A 23,698-nucleotide genomic window follows, 5' to 3' on the forward strand; every position below is an offset into this window, starting at 1 on the left:
TAATTCTATGTTTAAAACAAATTACAGAGTAAATGATCATAAAAGCAAGACCAAATTTCTTCTTGACAGCCTAATCTTGAACGTGAGTGGAAGTGGAGTATTAAAGAGAAAGTGAATGCGTTGACAATTATTAAGCCGTCTACTTCGAATAATGATTGGTTAGCGCATCAATTCCAGCTTACCTCTTCGAGCGAATGATAGAGGGCGTCGGCGAGCTCGCGGCCTTCCTCCACCTTGGTTCGTAGGCTCCCGGGGAGGAGACGAACACAGCCAGCGATGTTGACGCTCAGGACTTGAAGACGACCGGCAAGGTTACGAGCAATGGCTAAGGTCTTCTGCTCTCCATTCTAAGTGAGGAAATGAATAGTCAATATTGTATCAAAAAGAAGGATTTTCTGAGTTTACTTTCACCATCTCTGCGTTTCATTTAGTAAAAGTTTTTTTTTTTCTTGTTCTTCAAAAATTTATTGTTCTTAATGATCAACCTTTTAAAATATACTAAAAAATTTCAGTAACCTTCCATTCATTCCTCTTCCCTTCCATTACTCACATCCTATTCATTCCAACCATATCAAGATGTCAATTGATTATCCCCTAAATTACTTCACATTACACCTTAAAAATTTAATAATTTCAACAATTTCAAACATTCTGCACTGAAATTTGCAATTCCCGAAAGTTTTTATTTGTACATATGCAAATTTGCTACACAGTGCACTAAACCAACTTGACGAGACGAAGGATTCAAGCTTACAGTAGTTTCGACCTCGTTCTTGACATCTCCCTTGGTCTCGTCTCCTTCCTCCAACGTCCAGTCATCCCAAGTCTTGGACAGAGTTTGATGGGTGGACTCCACACGGGACTGGACAGCCTTGTTAGCCGAGTCGATGTTTGTACGAGCATACTCCATCTAATCAACAAATAAGGTTGAAATGAGGGAATTACATTTAGTTCTTGGACTCGGATTTTATAATCATAATGTAAGGAAAGGAACATAATTTTGTTTTGTCTAACCATTTGATAGATAACACATCAAATACAACGCCCTATCTATTCTCTGATTTATTGCATTATGAGAAAGGAATCAGATTTCAAATGTATCTGAACACACTGCACATCAAATTAAGAAGGAATTATCATTTGTAATACATTTTAAAATATGCACATTGTAAAAGGAGCTTGCAATAAAAGATAACAAACTTCATTATGCACAAATCATTACAAGCATTGATAATCAAATCCAACCTAAGATATGAAATTATACCAATTTTGGAATTTCAAGGTCCTGTCTCACAAAGAGTTACGGTTGATCCAAATCAATCGCAAATTTTCAAATCAATCGCAAGTTTGCAGTCTCCTATCTCTTATGTACATAGTTGCGATTGATATCAAATTAGTTGCAATTAATATCAACTATTTGTAAGACACTGCCCTGATCCCCCCCCCTTCAGTGTTATTTAGGGTACGCGTATGCATGTTCCCTCCTTTTGAAAACACCCCCCTAAGTCTGGTGTGTAAAGTCAATACGGGCCAGATTTTGTTGCATTACAAGCCGGCCTTTGATGCATGAAAAGTACCCCTTTACCAGACATTTTGGGAACACGAATGCGGTCCCTCCGATCCTGGAGTGGGGGGGCCGGGGCCTTGATGTTATAATTTTCTCCATTCAATTTAAGGGTCCAAACATTTACAAAAATTGTACATTCCCTTTGACTCACCAGGTCCACGGTGTAGTGCAGCCGTTGGAGCGTCTCCTGGCTGCGCTTCTGAGCGTAGCGGACGTTACGCATAGCCTTGTTGACGACACGACGTCGGACCTTGTTGGAGACACGGCTTGCGCGCTGGACGGTGGCCTCCAGGGGCTTGTCCTGAGGGATATGGTCTTCACCTTCCACTCCTGCTGCAGCCAGAGCCTGATCAGGGACCTGTTTCTCACCGTTGCTAGAGTCTGCAAGAGGAGAAGAAGGTTCTACAGTCAAACCTGCTTGAGTGACCACCTGTCTACAACAAGCACATTTTTTGTTTCCCTTGAAAATGGTTTCTCATTGAAACATGTACTAAAGGAACCTGTCTACAAAGACCACTTTTTGTGTTTCCCTTGGGCGGTTGCTATAGACAGGTTTGACTGTACTTCACTGGAGACAGGATTTGACCACCGAGAAGGGTTTTGTAACATCACACACAGGCAACAAGTGCTCCAAGGTGAAGCACCTACACCAATCAAATTCTAAACTTCAACCAGGGCCCCATTTCACAAAAGTTGTCATCCGTGACAAATGACAGTTTTTGTTATAAGCTACTGAAATCCTTGCTTCTGATTGGTTATCAGCAGATCTGCACTGATTTTTGTCACTTGTCATTGAAAAAAGGCTTTGTGAAACACTCTCCTGGACCAAACATTGTACACAACTCTATAAATCTAATCACTAAATCTAATGAAATGGAAGCCTTCACCTTAAACGTACATAGTTGATTAAAATCTTGAGGACTAAAGATCTAAAGGGCACTTGCTTGCTTGTACATGTAATATGGAGTCGGAATCTAAGTCCATTCTCAAGAAACAAAAGTGAAACACAGTTAATCTAACAGATGAGGATAAAAGTGAAACTAAAGTGAAATTCAATGATTGCACAAAGGAAATGAAAGTTAAGATTTCTAATATAGACTTTGGGGAAATCTACAACCAATATCCCAAGACCATAATAGGATGCTACAGGAAAAGCAATACAGTGACTACATGTACGTATATGTTTATTATCTACTGAGCATTAGGCAAGCTGGGAAGAAAAAAATTCTTCAGTTAATTTGCTTTCTTACTATTTTATATCCATTCCACAATCACCCTTTCAAAATGCACTAGACCAGGTCCCGACACTATCACCTGCCTTGTATTTGGTGCAAACAGACCCCAATAAATTACTTTGAACCAGCATACAAAAAAATAAAGTGTTGCATCCCAAGTCTATCAGTGTACAAGCATTGATTGATTCCCTTCTTGATTACTCACTGTTCTCAGCAGGAAGGTAGTAGTCGACGGCAAACTCAGAGAGCAGAAGAGCGGTGTCCACACTGGTGGTCAGTGCCATCCCCAGTCTGGTCAGCAGGAGGTTGTTGATCCTGTCTGAACCGGCCTTCTTGGTGTTCTCAATCATCTTCTTGGTGCCATCCTGGAGGTCAGTCATCATCTGGGGAGCATTTTACAAAATATGTCATCAGTGACAAATGACAGTTTTTGTTATAAGCTACTGAAATCCTTGCTTCTGATTGGTTATCAGCAGATTTGTCACTGGTTTTTGTCATTTGTCATTGAAAAAAGGCTTTGTGAAACGGGCCCCAGGTCGTTGTTATTAAAGCAAGGGAATTCATAGAGTTACTCATCTGTGTTGTGTGTTCGATCACATCTATAACTTCCCTATCTGATTTTGCTCAAACTTTTACTGATCTGGGGAGTGTTTCACAAAGACTGAGACCGACTTTAAAGGCCTACTGTACTACTTGTAGCTACTTCCTCCCTCTATATATATATATAGAAAACAATGCCTAATTGGTGACCATTGGTCCCCCATGATCCTCTTTTTCTTATGTTAATTGAAAGCTGAGTTGATGAGATAGCCACCTGTCAGTGACCTTCCTGGAAGGTCTAATCCGTCCTAGCCAAACTAGTACAGACGGCCTTTAAGTTGGACTTAACTATGGCAGGCCATTCATGCCACTTGTTGCTCTCACCAATATGATCTTTACATAATATTTTTTTCCTTCAATAATGAACTATCAAAAAAAGTAAATTCTGTAGATTTGTGACCTTGATTTGTAAGTCCCTTGAGAGACCAATGCCAGTAAATGGTGAGAGAAAACAGTGGCATGGATGGCCTGCCATAGTTAAGTCCAACTTAAAAATGATCTTAGTCCTTCTGCCTACAGTGAAATCAACTTGATTCCAGAATGAACTTTCCCTATTGACAAGGCTAAGCAACAATTCTTGATGGATTAAAAAGCCTACATGCACACTATTTTTGCATGTCATTCTAGTTTTATACAAAGCCATGTTTTAAAAACACTACAAATTAATTAAATTTAATCCATCGTAATTTAAATAAATTTCACATTCAGAAAGATACAATGACCTATAGCAAGGATGATAATAAATTTTTTTTAAACTGATTGTAATTTGATTTTTTTAATAAATGTTTTAGGGCCCTGGTCTCTGAAAATTGTAATTTAGATGTGCTTTTGATGGTCTACACTAAACCAAGTCTGCACATCAAAAGATGGTAAAATGATTTTCCACAATATCTTTCTACTGTACATCCCCATGGCAGCACCTCGGCACTATTAAAGTTATTATAAAAATGATGGCTTGATGCATTTTACGTACCTTTTCAGGTGTGTCCGTGATGATGGGGACCTTCTCTTCTAGTTTGTCCATCTGCTGGTTAGCATAATCATTAGCAGCAGAAACTGAAAGAAAAGAAGTGAAACATCAAGTTACATCTTCAGTTATCTACCCCATTAAACTGAAAATAAATGGGAATGCTTGAAGCCCTGAAGATAGAAATTCAAAGTATATTATCTGATTTGGGTGGGGTTTTTTTAGAAGGAGAAAAAAAAATTGAACTACACAACAATGACATTAGCCGAAAATTTCAGTGTTTCACAAAAAATATGGACTAATTGTTCATTGTAATTGGTAAGAGAAAATCATAAATTATTTTTCTGTTACTAACTTACTACACTACGATTGACCCCCCCCCCCCCCCCCCCCTTTCCACTTGCAAGAAGAGGGAAAGAGAGAAATGAAAAGGAAAAAAATAGAGATAAAGAGGAGAAAGACATAAAAGATATAGAAAATAACCATTGTTTTCTCTCTTTTAGTAAACTCTCATCAACCACCCCTTTTCCATTACAAGAGATAGAGAATAGAGATAAAAGAGAAATAGAAAATAGAGATAAAGAGGAGAGAGACCATTAAAGAGAAATATATAGAAAACAAGACCAAATCACAATCAATCTTACTTGGTCCTCCAAGTCTGTTGACCACTGGCTGTGCAGTGCTAGCAGCCATGGACACGGTGCTCTCGGCCATCTCCAGAGTGTACTTGACCAGGCTGTTCTTGTCCTTGCTCCAGTTGTAAGCATTGGTCATTTGGGTCAAGGTTGAGCTGACCATGGGTAGTGCGGCCACACGGTTGATGACATTGACCTCCTCGTTGCCACACTCATCGCCCTGGCCCTTTCCTATAGGTTGGTTCTCAATCTCGGGCTTCATGCTGGGTGGTTGCTGGGCTTCTGTAGGAGGAAAAAGGAATACAGAGAATGACAATGTGTAGATCTAATATACATGAAAGAATAAAGAGGCTTTCTGTTTTCCTCAATCACTTCACCACCAACAAACAATATTCATTCCTTTTTACAAAATATAACCAAATAAGGTACTGGCTTTAATAATCATATATACAGTGTATGGTATTTATTATTCTCTTCTTGAAGTTCAGTAAAGCATTACAAAATTTGTTTTTCCTAGTATGTCTAAAATTGGGGTTAAAGTTTTTGGTTGAAATAAATCTACCTCAAGAAAAATAGGAGGAAAACACAATTTGCACAAAGTTGCTATGGCCTAAAATCCTTTCACTACATAGCATTAACATACCATAAATAACTTTAAATGTAAATGCATATGCAAATGCCTCTTTGAATCAAAATCAAATATCGATATGATATTACAAAAAAAATAATGGAATTTATTATCCATTCTTTAATTCCATATACATTTGCAAAAGAAAATATAGCTTGGGTCCTGAATTTTTCAAAAACAAAATCTATTGATGACATAATGCTTCAATAAAAAAGTACAACAATATTTGAATGGTACCGTAATCAACTGTACTGTACATACATGTATAATTAATACAAATCTACAGCAAATAGAAATTATGTATAAATCAAATCAAATCCAATAACAAATTCACTATGAAAACCAGGAATATAAAAAATTGAATGAACATATATATCCAATTGCATAGAATCTGAAAAATCAATGAACAAATTAAATAACAGACAAACATGACCAAAGAAAAACAAGATAAAAAGCAACATATGCAACAATATAATACCACTTCACAAGATTGCTGAGAAAAGCACAAAACATGAATAAGTAAATACTAACTAGATTAAAATTGTAGAAGTATCCAAATCAAATTGAGCACTGATGGCAGACAGTTCGGCTTGTATCGAGTGATGTGATCCCAACAAGGTTCTAAATCGTTATGATGAAATTTCACTTGAATCAGAGCTTTAAATACTCTTGGCTAATGATAGTGACGGTTTACCAAAAAAAATATCCACTATGAGTAAAAAAAATATTTTGTCCTTCCTATTCCTTCAAAGACAAGCTGATGAAATGATGAACTGAGCAACCAATCCTCTTGTACTTGAAATATCCACCCACAATACACTGGTTCATCATGAGTGCACACACAATACAATGCAACGTGCCCGACCGCACACATACGTACATGTTCTAAGAATTTCTGTTGCAATAGGTCTGTCCTTGTGGTGACTTTCAACACTGCTTGGCTTAGTCATAATACAGGAGCAGAGAGTGCTATTGACCTGTTGTTTGTTTGTAGAACAACTCAATGACATTGGGATTGGGTGAAGGAGACTAGGTCAGAATCAACAACATCATGCCCACAATTCCTTGCATTTAGAGTATACATGTATACAATAATGGTACCTACATGTATGGGTAGAAAATACACAAAGCTACAATAAACCCCAAGTCTACTGGTACACACTGGTACACTCTGATAAGCCTGACTCTGATTACTCTGAAATGAACATTAATTTGCCAAGAAAGAAAAAGGGGGAAAAAATCCCTCAAATTCAATATAATATGTTCGTTCAGACAGTCATGTAAAGCAGGTCAGTCAGAGTTTACTATCTAAAAGGGAAAGTCAACCCTGATATAAAATTAGTTTTAATGGAAGCAGAAAATTAGAGAAACAGATTAGTGAAAGCTTAATCAATTTTTAGCAGAATCCAATGAATATGAGAAAGTTATGAATGTCTGAATGTTTGAAGAACCTTGTGGATTACAACATCTGCTTTTAACATGCTAAATAAAACAAAACAACTTATATTTGAGTATCATGAATTTCGTCTTGATACCAACATTGCACACTAACCCTACACACTTGCCAGTATCAGTACATGACTAAGATGATGATGGTGGAGTGGTACAACTAAAATACTTGTGCACAGAATTTGATGTTTGATCCATGGACCATAGTTTAAAAATTCTAAAATTTGCTCAAGGAAGAAATATCAAATGATCAGAATATGATCTTGCACATGTATGAATCTGTTGAAACTTGAAACAGGAATATTATTTACATTAATCCTGCAGATTTTCTTATTGCTACCAAAATTGTATGTGAGCTTTAATTCAAATGCTCAATTTACTTCAACTTCAAGAATGAGATCAGAGATGGGGTGCGACACTCGACTCCTCTCAGTAGAAGTAGACTTAATTGGTAGCAGTAGCACAAGGCTAATCTTACAAGGTCTATTGGTCCTCCTATTTCTTCTTCATCTTCCCTCTCTTTCTTCTTCATTTCCTCCTCTTCCTTCATATTCCTCCTCTTCCTTCATATTCCTCCTCTTCCTTCATATTCCTCCTCTTCCTTCATATTCCTCCTCTTCCTTCATATTCCTCCTCTTCCTTCATATTCCTCCTCTTCCTTCATATTCCTCCTCTTCCTTCATATTCCTCCTCTTCCTTCATATTCCTCCTCTTCCTTCATATTCTCTCCTCCTCCTCCTCGTTCTTTTTCTTTTCTTCTTCTTCTCCTCTACCCTCTGACCCTCTCTTCTTCGACTCTAGTTCTATTACATGCACCTCTACTCTACCACCTTCTCCTACTAGGGAGGCCAATGCCCAAATCTAACTTTTTAATTACCAATTTGTTTGTAATAAAACAAACATAAAAAGAATGCATTTTCTTTCACTAAGAAAACTCACCCATCTGCCGACTCCAGAAGTTCCATAAAGTAGGAGATATCCAGCTATTTTCTATGGCCTTCATTCTACGCCTGGCCGTATGTAAGAGCCTTGAAACAATCAATTTCATGTCCCCGAAAATTACGTCGAGAATTAGACAGGCCCGAGGGAATAGGGCGTGTCATTGCCCGAACAACAAGTTCAAAACTTCGCGCGAAAGTACATTCATCATCCGGCTAGCCTTGAATCGGTCGCACACACCGCACCGACACAGTACTACAGGCCAGGTACGGTAATTGCATGCAAGCCGCAATCCTGAAATCCTGAAAAAGCCATGGCATGGAGGGTAAAAACATAATAGAGAGAAAGCTCGAAAGCCACTCATTGTAAACTAAGAAAGTGATCGAAATAAATAAATAGGCCTACCTTAGTTTTGAGATTCCAATTATTCCAATTACTATTTCCTCACAAGTAAAGATCAATCTGACACTGCATTATCAACGATCGATAAATCCAACTGTACTTGCAGCGAACACAATACGGAATCAAACATAGTCAATAGGACTGCACGCATCCAACGTACGCAGACATATGATAGACGTGTACCGACGGAGATATTTCTCTCCCTCTCTCTCTCTCTCTCTCACTAACCATATCATACACTAAAACACACACGTTCAAATCATGGCATTCATTACATTTCTCAATTGGAGTATAGACTGCTCACGTAGACCTTTTTTTTACTGAAATGTCTTTTTTTTTAACTTGGCCTTCTGAACCTTCTGAATTTGGAGTCAGCAGGGCGGTATTCCGCATGTCGCTAACTTGTACTGGGGGGTGCAGGTGGACTACTACACCGGGGTTTCCCCCTACTCTTATACAAATAGTGCAGTGGGTTCTTAACGTACAAAGGTAGTGACTCTTCTCTACACGGGGCCTCCATTTAACGTCCTATCCGAGGGACGGAGTGTTTTCCACTTGACATAACCTGCGTCTATGAACAAGGGAAGGGGCACGTTAACACACAACGCAGGCTTCAGTCATCCGCCTGGGTGGGAGTCGAACCCGGGATCTTTGGTTCGACAGACGGACGCTTTACCGACTGAGCCAACTCGCCTCATACATTACTGCACGACACTGGTGTCTAGTGCTGAGAATAAGGTACTGTGTCTGAGACTACAAGAGATATGTCTGGCGCGTGACGTGACCGGAGCTCATACATATTCATATTATGATGTCGCAATACCTCTATTTTGGGCTTGAACAATGGCATCACTGTTCACATTTTTTCTTCTCAATTTGAGATGGCTGTAGCTATCGGCCTCAAACCAACGCAAGATTGACAGAAACATCGTACTCTGTCTACCTTCGAATGTGCAGTTTGTAAAAATCTGTATTTAAAAAGATATAATCTTTTTTCTTTATATTTTCTAGTTGTTAAAAGTGACATTTGTGCACATCTGATATGTTAATCTCTATCAAAAGTTCTTTGATATTAAATTGATTCCATATTTTTAGGCTCTACCTTCAGTCATTGAGAAGGATTTTAGTGAGCTAACCTCCGCGCCCTCTAGGACCCCTCTAGTTTCTGTTGTGCGTGCGTTATTTTCGTAGGCTACTGCTAGCCCAATTATTGGATTGAAATACGTCAAAATATGCAAGATCGTCAACAAATGGTGAAAGACCATTACAGATCCTTGTTTATATGTATGTTGTGGAGTAGTGCTGTAGTCAAACGTTTAACCGTCCGGTATCCGACCGCCCATGGCGGATTCCATTTTCAATTGGACGGTTTCGTTTACCCGTTTTTTTTTTTTTTTTAATAATTTTTTTTTTTTTTTTTTTTAATTTTTTTTTTTTTTTTTTTTTTTTTTTTTTTTTGAAGTTTCGATTTATGCCCCTCCACCTGGCACTATGCCTGGCAATGTCTCCCAGCTCAGTAATCGGTGTGATGACTTACCATTTGGAAACTAGAACAACACTCCAATTTGTCTGTCATCTTGGTTTGAAATTAATCTTTGTAATAGATCTCAATATATATTCATCCTAGTTTAACACATGCTGTACCACAAGGTTCTATCCTAGGTCCTCTACTGTTTTTAATTTACTTTAATGATCTTACACATTATTCTAAAACGACATTGTTACTAATTATTTGTGACTACTTCACAAGCACAAATCGGCGCCTTCAGTTAAATCACCTTCCTGCTTTTTCACACGGCCAAAAAAACAAAAACAAAAACAAAAACAAAACCATTTTTTTTTTTTTTTTTTTTTTTTTTTTAAATAAATCGTTTAAAACCGAAAACCGTCCGGTTTTGACAGGCGGTTAAACGGAATTGGAGATATCCGTGATGTTACAGCACTATTGTGGAGTGTAAAATTGTATTTTTGTTATAGACCCTAGGTCTATAGATCTAGATCTATTATTGTATTCAATAGAGGGGTCTAACTGTTAGATATTTGTTTTCTTTATTTTTTTCTTCTGGTAATTTTCTGACTTGGACGACGAGCGCACAATCGTAGGCGTATAAGTCTTACGCCCGGGCATTGGCCTCCCTACTCCTACTTCCAAATAATAAAAAAAATAGGTATTTAACTTTGTTTTAACTTTCATGCACGTGCACCTTGTCTAACAACACCAGCATCACTCAGGTTCAGCATGCGCATTGCCATGGCATTGCTATTGTATTGCCAATTGGGCCTTGCCCTTGGCCTTGGCCACAGATGCATCTCCTCCGAGCCTGAGCCCGAAGCTACCCTTGTAATCGGACTAGAGTTCAGACATTGATCAATAATATCATTATCAATACACTCACATGCACATGTAGACTAATGTAGATCTATATGAATGAATAAGATAATCTCTATTCAATCGCATGCTTGCTTGGCCATGGCATTGACATTGCATTGTCATTCACAGTTTTTTTCACACACTTAAAAAAACACACAAAAAATGTCCCGAGCGCGAGCGCAGCTAGCCGAGCCCGACCAGCGCGCGGCGTCATGATCATGACTCATGTCGCATGGGCGAGATCTTGGTTGTTATATTTCATTTTTCACTAACCTGACATATTGAAGACTCCTCTTACTATTTATTACGGCTTCCTGCTATTTCCTTGTAAAACTGGCGATAAAGCATACGATTTTTCTCAGCTATAAATTTGTCCTGCTGAGTGTGTGTAGGTCTAGTCGTGCATACGTACGTGAATGAAATGGTAATTTTCAGGAATGGTACGTTATCCTTACTTCCAGGCATTATCATTTTCATTTATCGGATAAACAAATTTCATACGTATTATAAAATTATTTTTATTTCCAATAACTTAACTCATTAAATCCCTTTTTTGTCTTGGAAAGACCATGATATGTTTTCTTGAAACTGAAACCCTGAAATATGTATTCATAAGTAAATGGGTAACAAGTTAATTATTTTTCCTCGGATGAACGTTACGTTTAACAAGCAGAGGAGTTCTGACGTCATCACGGGGTTTCCTATCACGAAAACGACCTTTGCGTTTGACTTTCAGGACCGTTAAACCAAAGAGTTATGTAACTCCTACCGGGAACTCCTATCTCCCTTGAGATGTGGACATAATATTATGAAAGTGATCTTGTCTGGAAATAAGTGGACACTTTCAGGGGGCCATAGGCCTGTAATCCCTAAGGGATTAGGACTTGATACTATTGACCCAAATACTCAAAAGTTCAATAGGGGCTGACCGATGCTGGACATGAAGGTCACTTTCAAAATAGTCAAAATGGCGTGAACGTATCCAAACTGTCCAGTACGCGTAACGTATTATGAAAGTAGAAAGTGAAACAAATCTGCGAAATCGTGGCAACGCTAGAATAAATTAAAGGGTGAGTAACAGAAAAGAAAAGAGAGAATGGCGTATATGAATATGAGATGGGAACTCAGTGTTTACTCTGGTTCATAACAATACGAACCAGAGCAATATAACACTGAGTAATTCATATAGGCCATCTATTTATTCAGATGGTCATATCTCAGCCAATACTTTCATATTCAATTGGTTTCCGACATTTGGACATTAATTTTGATGCTCTTTCTGAAAATGAAGAAAAATTGAGAAATTCCAAAAATAGATTTGTATGATGTTACAGCTTCGGTACTCTGAAGTAGCCACTATTATTATTACGATTCCGTCTACTGCTGTGAGTTGTGAATGAGTTAAATAATATTCAACGACCCTCCTTACTGCTGTGTTGCAATTCACCTCAGATGACGTAAGATTTCGAACGACCAAAATCGTATCCGCTTCTGTAAAAATTAAAGGTACTATGTCCCTTTTGCAGCCAACCTCAAATGCTGTAGAACTTTGCAGGAATTATGAATATGTCATGTATGTCCTATCTGTGAAATTTAAACGTTAGCAGTGTCCTCATATTCAAATTATGCAAGGAAAACCGTTTACTTGCTAGACTTCACTGTCAGACACTTTTGAGTGACTGGCTGGCTTTTTTCTTATTTGGTAATAACATACATGAAAAGAGTTGTAAAGGGTACATGAGCATTTGTCTACATCAATAACCCACTTCTTATGATGACCAAGATTAAACTGATTGAATCTTTGCGCAGCATAAAACGTAATGACCATTGGGTACAATTTCAGTGAAAATCAAGACTATTACTTTTGGGCTCTATAGCCCTAAAGTCGATTTGACAACTAATAGTCGTTATTTTCCCACTTGAAGACATTTTCAAACCCCACCTTTTTTAGGGAAGTTCTAAATTAGTATTATCTTTCAAATGCAGTTGGAATTTAACTTTTTCATTTTTGGCCTGCAAATGGGACGTAGTCCCTTTAAGGGCGATTAAAAATAAAAAAGGATGAACTTCTTTTTTGTTTAATGATCGACAACAGAGCGAGAGCGTTGATCCTATAGCGAAGGCCTATACGATCATGGCAGTAGCCCCCTTTGATTTTGGAATATCCTGCATAAATGGGTGCGTCTATTTTTTGGATGATTCCGTATAATTATAATGATTATGTCGCCTATTCCTATAAATGGACCGACTATACCCTCTTTTTGGAGCACAGCAAAATGTGTATTTTCTTTTTGTCTCTTTCCATCGCCCACCTCAAGAACATTTTGAGATTTTATGTCCTTAAAAGTATTTTATGATGGGCATTTTTCTCCTTTTTAAAAATAAAATTGATGGAGACAATAATTCTTTATACAATCATCAATCGTGAGATTGATTATAGGGATCCTCCCAAGACCGCAGCTCATAACTATTTTTTTCCCTTCCATTGGCATTGTCATTGACTGCGCGACAAAGTCAGTTAGCAACAGCAAAGTTGGTTAATTACCCGAAACAATATTTATCCACCATCATCTGTAATCGTTATCATTATACAAATTCATTGTGCATTATACACAATTGGAGAAGAGCCTCGTTAATAACGCGATGACAGTTTTATAATCTACACTTCTGCGCTGATGATTTATATTATCTTATCATAATTCACTTTTCCAGACAGGTAAACAGTGATAAGAGGGCGTGAACTTGAGTCTTGGCCAATATTCTTGATTACTTGCTGATAACCTATGTCTTTTTTCATTCGACTTTAATAATACCTTTTTTTTCATCGATAAGTTCTACCACTTTTTATTTCATTTTCACAACTATCTATGACGTAGGCCTATTCTTCTTATAAGGAGGGGGAAGGAAATGCCCTCATGCTGGTTTGTATTTTTTTTTGCAGATTCACATTTTCCGGGCATAGAGCTTTTAGAGCACATGGTATGGGCCTATAATTTTGTTATCTTCTTTTTTAAAAATAATATTATCAGGTGGGCTGTATCTAATACAGACCACCTTATAATTTTGTTAAAATTGCCTTTATTTAGTTCTTTATTTTTTTCTTATTTCCACCCACTTTTTTGTTAGCAAGATAACTTGAAAATGGTTCAATCATATACCTTGAAATTTGGCACACATAATTATGTATAGGCATATGGAGAAATCACGGTAAGGTTTTCAACCTTGACCTTGACTGATGACGTCATCTAGGCGCCATTTTGTGAAATTTTCTGAAAATAAACTCATGATCATATCTTCATAACCAAAAGCCATTTCTCATTCATATTTATCACGATCAAGGTCAATATCAGTCTGATCAATTTCAGGTCAAAAAACGCGCGCGTGCGCGTACGTCCGCGCGTCAGTGCGCGCGCAAAAATTTTAAATGCTCAAAATCGATTCCATGACATTTGCTCCGCTGTAAATTTCATACACTAATCGAATGGCTAACTTCAACCCTGGATTCAACACTATACCCTACCCTAAACCTAACCCTAAACCTAACATAAAACCCTATTGAAACCCTAACCCTAACCCTACATCTTAGACGAAATAAAGCCCGGAGCAATTGTCGCAGGAGCAAATGTCGTGTCACCTCAAAATCGTCTCAAATTTATTTTGCATACGTTTCAGGTCAGTTTGAAGCATTTTATTAAAAAAATCGCGCACACGCGCGTAACACCATTACAAAACATAAAATCGCAATTTTTTTTTTTTAATGATGTTTCTCATATTTTTTCGAGGAATTTGATACCATGATTATCTCTATATGACCATTAATAACAAGATCAGCGTCAAATCAAGATAAATGTATGTGCGCACGAGCTCTTTTAATACATAGCATACATAACATGCCTACGCAAAATCCATTATAGCTCTTTGGAATAAACCGTGACCTTCAATTTTTTTCATATTTAGATAGAGTATGAGTCGGGGATATGATTCCATGTCTCATTTGGCCATTAAGTGTATCGTGACATCATCATAATGGCCTTGGAACTCAAAATACGAATTTGCATATTATGAAGTCAGCATATTTTATGTAAAATTGATTGTATCTCTGTAAATATTGATCGATTTTCTTCCAAATTTCGATATGTTGTAGCTAAGACAATTCTGTACAAGCTCAGTAACCACCATTTTTCATTTTGATCACTCCATCATAGTGGAAATTACGATTAAAGGGCATATATCAGAAATTTCTTAAGTTGCGTGTTATGCCTATATATGGAAGTTGAATTTCGTTCACATCATTAATCTACATAACATTGTTTTTTAGCAGTATCTCGCTTATTTTTGCTCTACTTTGTGTCAAATTTTAGTTGACCAGCCCACCTATACTTGTTCCAAACAAGTATTATATGTCTAGTTATTTATTGTGCTTCCATTCAACAAATTCATAGAAAACAAAATAACACTTTTTATAGATAATACAAAAACAAACTCATACGTTTCGATAATGACATAGTGGAAACAATATAACATAAAATACCTCAAACTACCTCCCCCCCCCCCCCCCGCCCCCCTAAAACCCCCTCCCCCAACCCCCTTTTATATATTTTCTTTAATTTATATCTCATTAAACAATTCCATACAGAAAGAAAACATAACCACGTTCCTAGCAGTCAGTCTACATAATCTCTCTCTCTCTCTCTCCCTCTCTTTATCTCTCTCCCTCTTTCTCTTTCCATCTCTCTTCCTCAGAGTATTCTTCGTGCAAATACAAAAAGCTAGAATATTGAAACTGAGAACAGAAGATGAAGGGATTTTCTGAAAAACAAAGAGACACAAAACCCTCAGAGTCACATAATAATGTGTGAAACTAAACGAGACAAGAAGCAACATTCAAATCTTCACTAAAAACGCACCTCTTTGGCCTTAATTAATTAGTTTAAACTATCCTGACTTACGTTCTTTGTTTTTGACCATGTTAGCTATCTCTTTATTATGTTATTTACTATGTTAAGTTAGTCATTTTAGTAGTATAAGATTTGTATATTTCTCTGTGTTGATTCATTTTATGTGATTATAATTATGCTTGTACAGCGCAAAGAGAAACTTATGTTTATTTTGCGCTATATAAATATTGTATTATTATTATTATTAAATATCCGATTTGCAAGCAAACCGGAAAAAGTACTGCGCTTTGTTATGCAATACAAAACAATTATTGTCCCTTCGTTTTTTTATACGCTCTTGAAATCGAAAATTATTCAACTTGATTCATACAATGATCGAAAATGATACTCTAAATAAAACACGGTCGCAACTATACTTTCGAAAAATTAACATCTGGCAGTGCAGTGCAATGACGTCACCTTTTGAAAATGTGCAAAAATTACAATGATTACGTCATTCAAACATGATTTCTGTGGGGCGTACAATGAGTTGATTTTATAAAGTAGTTACGGTCTTTACTAATCTATTTGAATTGGAGTTTTATAGTAGCAATTAACGTATCGCTCCTGTTGATAACTTTACCAAATATACAGGTACATGCTGATCGAGGTGCAATCTGAAAATGACCTAGAGCAAAAAAATGAATGCTCTGGCGGGGGGGGGGTAATTATGTTTCACAAGTTCTCTCACACGCAAACAAAAATAGATAAACAATTTTTAAAACATAAAAATAAAAAAATCACAAAATCTTTATGAAATTTCAGGTGTCTCTTTGTCTAAACAGTAAGGATAAGGAGACACAATTTGTTTGTGTCTGTATTAGTATACTAATGATATATTTTTATACCGATTCGATTCGGGGAGGAAGGGGAAGGGGGCAGGTGCCCTCCGCACCCACCCCCCCCCCTCCCCCCACTGGATTAGCTAGCCACTGGACTATATTCATGAAATAGGAATGAACAATGAACAAGCAAAGTATACTGGAAAATGTGATAAGGATGTACGTTGGGGAAAAAAGAGGGAAGATGAAACAATAATTTGTCATAATTGACATTATTAGTAAGACGATGGATATGCATAATCGATTAGTTACAAAACAGTATTTTTTACCTTCTAACATTGTTTTCAGTTTGACGACCACGTCCTGCGTTTTATTCTCGTCCACGTTGAAAGTTAAAACCACAACACTCATTGCGTCACTTTACTTTTTCCGCTTTAAAACTTTTTAACTAATTCCAACAAAATTACAGCTCTGCAGTATGTTCGTGTATCAGGAAGTCTTTAAAGTCAATGAAGTGAGTCCAGCGATTTAAATGACCCATGCACAAGGGAGTTTTCGAGTCGTGATTACGTAAACATTTTCGTTATGTAAATGGATCTAACCATGGACTTTACTGTCCGGACTTCAGATTTATTTAGGATTTCTGTTTGTACATGTTACATAATATTATCTTATCGATCCACCCTAATCTCTCCTTAACCCCCCCCCCCCCCTCGACCCCACCTCTCTTCTCTCTCTCTCTCTCTTTCTCTCCCTCCCTTCCGTCTCATTCTGTATCTCTACCCCCTTTTCCCCCATCTCTCTCCCCTCTCCCCTTTCTCTTTCTCTCTCTCCCCCCGGCCTCTCTCTCTCTCTCTCTCTCTCTCTTTCTCTCTATCTATCTGTCTCCCTCTATCTTATAGGGAGAGGAATTGTAACTTATTTTCTCGACTTGACGTAGCAGTCATAATTATTATTAACAATATTTATTTTAATCCATGCTTGTAGACGCCCCCATTCCCCCCTCCCCTTTCTTTAGAATATACAGTATATTGCTTGCAATATATATTGTATTGCAGACATGACTGTCTTTAATTAAGCTTGCATCAGCACAGTATGGTTCACTGTGCCTCGTATTTCCCTGAAGATTAAACAATTAGTGACTGATTGACTAATCTTTGTCAATCCTGACAAGGTGACAATTCAGCAGTATCAGAAATCTTTTATTGCAGATACCGTGTAATGTTGACGATTCAACAACGTCTTTAATACAATTTTATATCAATATCATTCATAGGTATAAAGTATGAAATACTATCTTATGGAGCAATGAGTAGAATGATACTTAAGCTTGGAATTTTTAGTTCGGGTAATTCCTCACAAGATGGTTTGTTTGTGACCTGGAATAGATGAACAAATAGTGCTGCCCTCATCATTGAATAATAATTGTTCACATTAGAGTTTTAAAAAAATGCAAACGTTGGAGAAAATTCTACCATTCAGTAACAATCAACGCTTTACTTGACGCTGAAGATGTTGAGCGATAAAGTCATGGTGACATAAAAGGTCATTTGGAATAATATTTCTTTGAACTTCTTCTGTTCAGCCGATTCGAGGATGCAACCGGGGATTCGTTCACGGGATAATGATGCTCTTTCATGTCTTTTTCTAAATCACCATCGACATCGTCGACGGCCTCGTAATCGACGATATCGCCACCGAAATCGCCACCGACGTCGCCATTTTTAACATTACTGTCACTCGAATGGTTGCTGGTATGACTTGATCGACGATAATCGTTCCCGACTGCTCCGTGGTGGTTTTTAGAGTCTTCGTCATCGTGTGGACGTTCATAACGCCTTCTTGAGTCACCGTCTGATAGCTGTATAATCATCAAGAAGAAAAGGAAAGAAAACATGACGGGAGAAGTAAATATTTATTTTTGCGGAGGATGTGTTTAATTGAAATTGGAATCATTGCTAAAGCCATTGCAGTTAGGGATTTCATAAGTCAGCTCCGATAATTAAATTTCAGTGAACAAAATCGTCAACACGCTGGATGAAATGTTTTCTAATGATGTTCGTTTACTTATATTTACATTGTTATATTTTTTGTGAAGTGCCGAATAAATAATAAATAAATAAATAAAATAAATAAATCATTTTTGGAAATGTACAATAAAATAACATCCTGTGTAGAAGCAGGTTAATCATTTCTCTATATAATCTCTAATTACTACTTTTTTTAAAATATTGTAACACGCTATTGGTGAAGGTTCTAGAACACCTACCCCCTGGACAACTACCCCTAGGATAACTACCCTCTGGGGCAACTACCCTAGGACAACTATTCCTAGGACAACTACCCTTTGGGACGACTACCCCTAGGACAACTACCCCCAGAAAACTACCCCTTAGGATACCCCGGACAACTACCCCAAGACAACTACTCCCAAGACAACTACCCCCTAGGACAACTACCCCCTAGGACAACTACCCCAGACAACTACTCCTAGGACAACTACCCCCAGACAACTACTCCTAGGACAACTACCCCCGGACAACTACCCCCAGACAACTACCCCCTACGGCAACCATCCTCTAGGACAACTAGCCCCCTGGACAACTATCCTAGTGGGTAGTGGTCTGGGGGTAGTTGCCTGGGGTAGTTGTCCTATAGGGGGTAGTTGTCTGAGGGTAGTTGTCCGGGGGAGTTGTCTTGGGGGTAGTTGTCCAGGGGTAGTTGTCCTAGGGGGCAGTCATCCTAGAGGGTGGTTGCCCTAAGGGGTAGTTGTCCTAGAGGGTGGTTATCCTAGGGTTGTTATCCGGGGTGTGGACGTCCAGGGGTAGGTGTCCAGATACGGTCGAAACATAAATGGTAAGATAATAGTTACGCAAGAATGTTCTTAAATGTGCATCGTTGTCATGTTATCAGACGGACAACATTTAAACAATGTGATTTTTTGCACGAACTCAATATTGTTGCTGACCTAACGATGGATTACTTTTAAAAAAAGAGAGAGAGATTTAGTTTGCTTTAGAGGTTAATCTACAAATCTCATCTTGACCTTGATATGTCTTTCAGTCTCGAAACGCCATTCTTCATGATCAAGGCAAGTTTGAAAGCACTTATAAAAATGATGTGGACAGGAAGATGAGTAAAGTATTGCTTCCCCTCTCCATCTGTCCCTTCCCCCTGCACCTCTTTCCTTTCTCTCCCATACACCCACGCAACCCCCCCCCCCCCCCCCTCTCTCTCTCTCTCTCTCTCTCTCTCTCTCTTTCTCTTTCTCTCTCCCTTCCCCTCTCTCTCTCTCTCTCTCTCTCTCCCTTCTCTCTCTCAGTTTCTATCTCTGCATATACCCCTCTCTCATATACCCCTCTTTCTCTGCCCCCACCCCTCTCTCTCTCTCTCTCTAAACCCCTCTCTCTGCCATTACTTTTGAACATGCCCGAGATTCGAGGAGGGGTGGCTGGCCGGGGTATCAGTTAATTCTTATGCAAGGGTCACTCTGTGGCCTGGACCCACCCTCCTCAGAGGTCGCCAAATATCGACGTCGACTCGACGCCTAAGCCTGACCCTGACCTATTTGTTGTTGTAGTGAAGTCCTAACGTTCGTTTTTCTTCATTGGGTGAAGCTTTACTATACAAATTGATGAAATGTGTGAAGCTTTGACGAGTAATTTGTTTTTTCTGGTGATGTGACATCGAATCCAATCGGTCGCCTTGTTTGTTCAGGTGATGTGACATCGAAGCCACTACCGGTCGCGTCGAAAATATGTCGAAATCATGTCGAAATCGTGCGTTTCAAAACAACTATTTAATTTTTATTCCGGTCACTCATGCACTCGCATGATTCATCAAAACCGTTTAGCATTTCTCGCTCCGGTTAACCGTTATTTGCATACATTTTGGAATGTGCTAATAGACGATGATAAAGATAATCAAAGAAACCGCAGTGTAATATTACACCCAGGCCGCTGCGCGCTAGCTTTCTGGCAGCATTTATCCCAATGAATGAATTTGTAAACAATAAAACAACCAGCCCCCTTCTCTCTTTTCTCACCCTCTTTATTCCCTTCTCTCTGCAATGTGTTCATCGCTCATGTACCTTTTCTTATTACTGCACTCTCAGCTCACAACTTTCTAAATGTTTACACATTCGATGGTCAGTTCCTCTCACATCCCTTCTCCCCCGAGTCTCTCTCTCTCTCTTTCAATATTAATATCCATCCCTTGCCGACTCGCCCCCTAAAATAATGTTCATATATAAATAAAATACAAAAATATTGATAACAATAATAATTGAAGTTTTAGAAATATCAATCAACAAAGTCTTGGATATTATTTGTGAGTAATTTAAGTTTTTGATCATTCTTCAATTCAGCCGATTAACACAGCCACCCTTTCTTACTTCGATCTTCACTCATGTCCCTGCCTCGTCCATGCTAGGGACATGCAGGGACATGCTAGCCCATATGCATGCTCTCTCAGTCACACACACATGTACACACAAACCTCCGGCGCCCAAATACACTGTACATACACACAGATGGAGAGCTCATGCTTGTCACATGCACACATGTGGGCGTGGCTTCTTGACCTCCCACTGAACTGGGTACGGTGAAAGCACGCGCGGTCACCAACCTGTAATTTATGCTGGTATCAAACTCCACCCACATAGCTAGAGAACCTTCCTGATTGGTCACTAACTTGGATCAGCTCATTGCAGGGTGTGTCTTGGGTGTGTGTGATACACACTTCCACATAATTTCATATGGCAATGATACATGCAGGGAGCTCTCTCCCTGACCATGTGCAAACATTGCATTGCAAAGGCATATATAAACACGTCACAGATCAGCTATCTTCACAGAGTAACTTTGCAAGGTTAATCATGATATCAAATTCAGATGAGGAATAATAAGACATGTTTTATGTTGTTTATTACTGGTCTCTGTTTATCAGGATGACCCAATTTGTGCCATAGTCCGGGGCTGGGAATGCTCAGCCCGACAGTCTGAAGACCAGCAGGGTTCCGAGCTACAGCACTATTAAAAATACTGTATTTTCACTTTTTCAGATTATTATTAAACGGTTAAACGAAACCGCCCGTATACTTTTAACGGTTAACCGTTTAGCACAAAAACCGTAATGACTCAGGCTTAGGTGAAACAGTGGTGAAGCTTGAACTATGCAAATGGCCAGTATGGTGAAACAGTGGTGAAGCTTCAGACCGGCCGAAAACTTACAAAAGTGAAGCCTCACCTATGGAAAACTGACACAAGTGAAGCCTCACCTATGTAAAACTGACAAAAGTGAAGCATCACCTATGCAAATAATTCAAAGGGTGAAGCCTGGACTAACACATTTGCTGATAAGAGTGATGCTTTGCCTTTGTTTTTTGTAAAGCACATGAAGTGATGGTGAAACCCTGAGGTTACAAATAATTGGCTCAGGTGAAGAAAGGTGATGACCTGAGGAGGGTGGGTCCAGGCCACAGAGTGACCCTTGCATTAGTGAAAGATTCATTGGCACAGGAAGATTAGTCACGTGTGATACATGTGATACAGTTTTGTCAACATGATCCTCTTCTCAAAGTTAGGGAATTGATTGGATTAGAGTACTACAATATAATATTTTCGTATATTTATGGATGTTTCTGTGTCACAATAATAGTTTGAAACGTGGTAATTATTATGTTTAACTATATTCACGGCGAACCACATTAAGTGGATTAACTTGAGACTTTTGTTCCCTCGTTGTCAAGGTGTCCTCCTATTCTTATCTATTCCATTTCAGGAAGAAGAAAAAAAGAAGAAAAAAATCAAACAAACCTGAACGGAGGAGGGCAAAATAAAAGGAAAAGAAGAGGGGGCGGGGAACTAGAAATTAATTCCATTTGGCCTAATTTATCTTGTTGTTTGCGTACAATTTCAACACGTTTACGAAACTTTACACAAGAGACCGGTACATTTCGTAATTGACCTCGAGAAGTTAAGGTCATACTTACATCATTTAATATCACCAAGGTCGAGGTCTTTGATATCTACACGATGATATCTAAAAGAAATCTACAAGACATAGTCATGAGGATATCTGCAACATATCTTCAAGAAAAGCCTCTTTGATGCATCTGCACAGTTTCTCCATATCTCCTCACGTTAGACGTGGTGACCTTGAGAAGTTATAATACTTACAGCATTTCACCAAGGTCATGGGTCTTTTGATATCTACAAGATGATATTTGTGAGAAATCTACACGTAGATCATGATATCTACAAGATATCTGCAAGTATATCATGATATCTACAAAATATCAACAAGCATGACAAGAGACTCAACTATAGATAAGATAGCACATTTTCTCCACATGATGACCTTGAGAAGTTATCATACTTACAGCATTCAAGACAACCAAGGTCAGCGTTGTAATGGCGCCGATTGCTGCAGATGTCATTCCTCCATACTTCCAGATGAGCGAGCTCGTATTTTCTTCCAAAATATCCATTGCTTATTTTATGAATCCCTTCTCCTTCTGCTGGTCCGTCAAGTTCTTCTAATTATTATTTTTAATGTAGGCCTATATCATCATACAACAACACGGTTGGAATGTTTTACCAGTCGTAAGCCAACTATTTAAAACCCTCATTATACACCCTACGGGGTATACGAGAGCAGCATGGCATTCCTATTGCATTGCTGCATACAATGGTAATGTGAATGGGGCGGAGTAAGAGGTGTATTTTGAAAGAGGGTGTATGGGATGACATTTAGAAGGGCAGCGATGTAGAGAACTATTTCTTAAAGAAGGGAGTGAAGGAGTAGCACTATGTCAAAACATGACCAAACTTGACAATGAAGTTTCTTATTAACTTTTTGTTTTAAATATCAACTTGCAAATATTAGTTTCGATGGGGCAGGGCGCACCCTACACCCCCTCTCTCATCTGGTCAATGCGTTTTTCATTCCTGAATACACATTTATTCTGTGATTTGCGATCAGTAAACACAGCCCGTATATTTGCTCTTCTACTTCTATTCAAGACAATCAATGTCAAATAAAAATCCTTGTGCCATTTCGGCTCCAATGGTATGTCATAACGACACTTCAATCACAAGAATATTATGCGTAGACGTGATTTAGGCCTATTCAACATAAGATTTTTCCTTAGACAACAATCTCATTTTTTTTCTGTATTGTAAAA

At 38.3% G+C, this 23,698-nt stretch overlaps 2 protein-coding genes across 5 annotated transcripts in view; both read right to left on the reverse strand.

The window, feature by feature from the left end:
• Positions 1 to 16,948, reverse strand: part of LOC581019 (perilipin-2) — a 28,046-nt gene extending 11,098 nt beyond the window's left edge. The window contains exons 1-7 of one of the 4 annotated variants that reach the window (XM_030977172.1): positions 16,842 to 16,948; positions 5,014 to 5,286; positions 4,376 to 4,458; positions 3,008 to 3,185; positions 1,719 to 1,948; positions 755 to 910; positions 183 to 347 (exon numbers count right to left, since the gene is read on the reverse strand). In XM_030977172.1, the coding sequence (XP_030833032.1) occupies positions 183 to 347; positions 755 to 910; positions 1,719 to 1,948; positions 3,008 to 3,185; positions 4,376 to 4,458; positions 5,014 to 5,286; positions 16,842 to 16,923 (1,167 nt within the window). In that variant the 5' untranslated portion in view covers positions 16,924 to 16,948. Of the gene's footprint in view, positions 1 to 182; positions 348 to 754; positions 911 to 1,718; positions 1,949 to 3,007; positions 3,186 to 4,375; positions 4,459 to 5,013; positions 5,287 to 6,163; positions 6,443 to 11,066; positions 11,202 to 16,841 lie in introns of those variants that run through there. The other 3 variants (XM_030977171.1, XM_030977173.1, XM_030977174.1) reach the window with 3 other exon arrangements.
• Positions 16,949 to 18,058: 1,110 nt separating this feature from the next.
• On the reverse strand, positions 18,059 to 23,428 carry LOC115920529. Its single transcript, XM_030976400.1, has 2 exons — positions 22,895 to 23,428; positions 18,059 to 18,373 (listed from the first exon to the last, which is right to left on the reverse strand). Exons 1-2 carry the CDS (start codon positions 23,000 to 23,002, stop codon positions 18,059 to 18,061), a joined length of 423 nt encoding a protein of 140 aa, XP_030832260.1. The 5' UTR covers positions 23,003 to 23,428.
• Positions 23,429 to 23,698: the final 270 nt, after the last annotated feature.

Source organism: Strongylocentrotus purpuratus, unplaced genomic scaffold, assembly GCF_000002235.5.
Source record: "Strongylocentrotus purpuratus isolate Spur 01 unplaced genomic scaffold, Spur_5.0 spur5_scaffold_9, whole genome shotgun sequence".
NCBI classification, from domain to species: Eukaryota; Metazoa; Echinodermata; class Echinoidea; order Camarodonta; family Strongylocentrotidae; genus Strongylocentrotus; species Strongylocentrotus purpuratus.

What these genes read in the sequence shown, in the direction of transcription:
- LOC115920529 (XM_030976400.1), bottom strand. Translation starts at nt 23,002, where the DNA reads ATGGATATTTTGGAAGAAAATACGAGCTCGCTCATCTGGAAGTATGGA. An exon ending in CCTTGGTTGTCTTGAATGCT is followed by an intron (nt 18,374 to 22,894) that starts GTAAGTATGATA and finishes ATGATTATACAG; the next exon opens with CTATCAGACGGTGACTCAAG.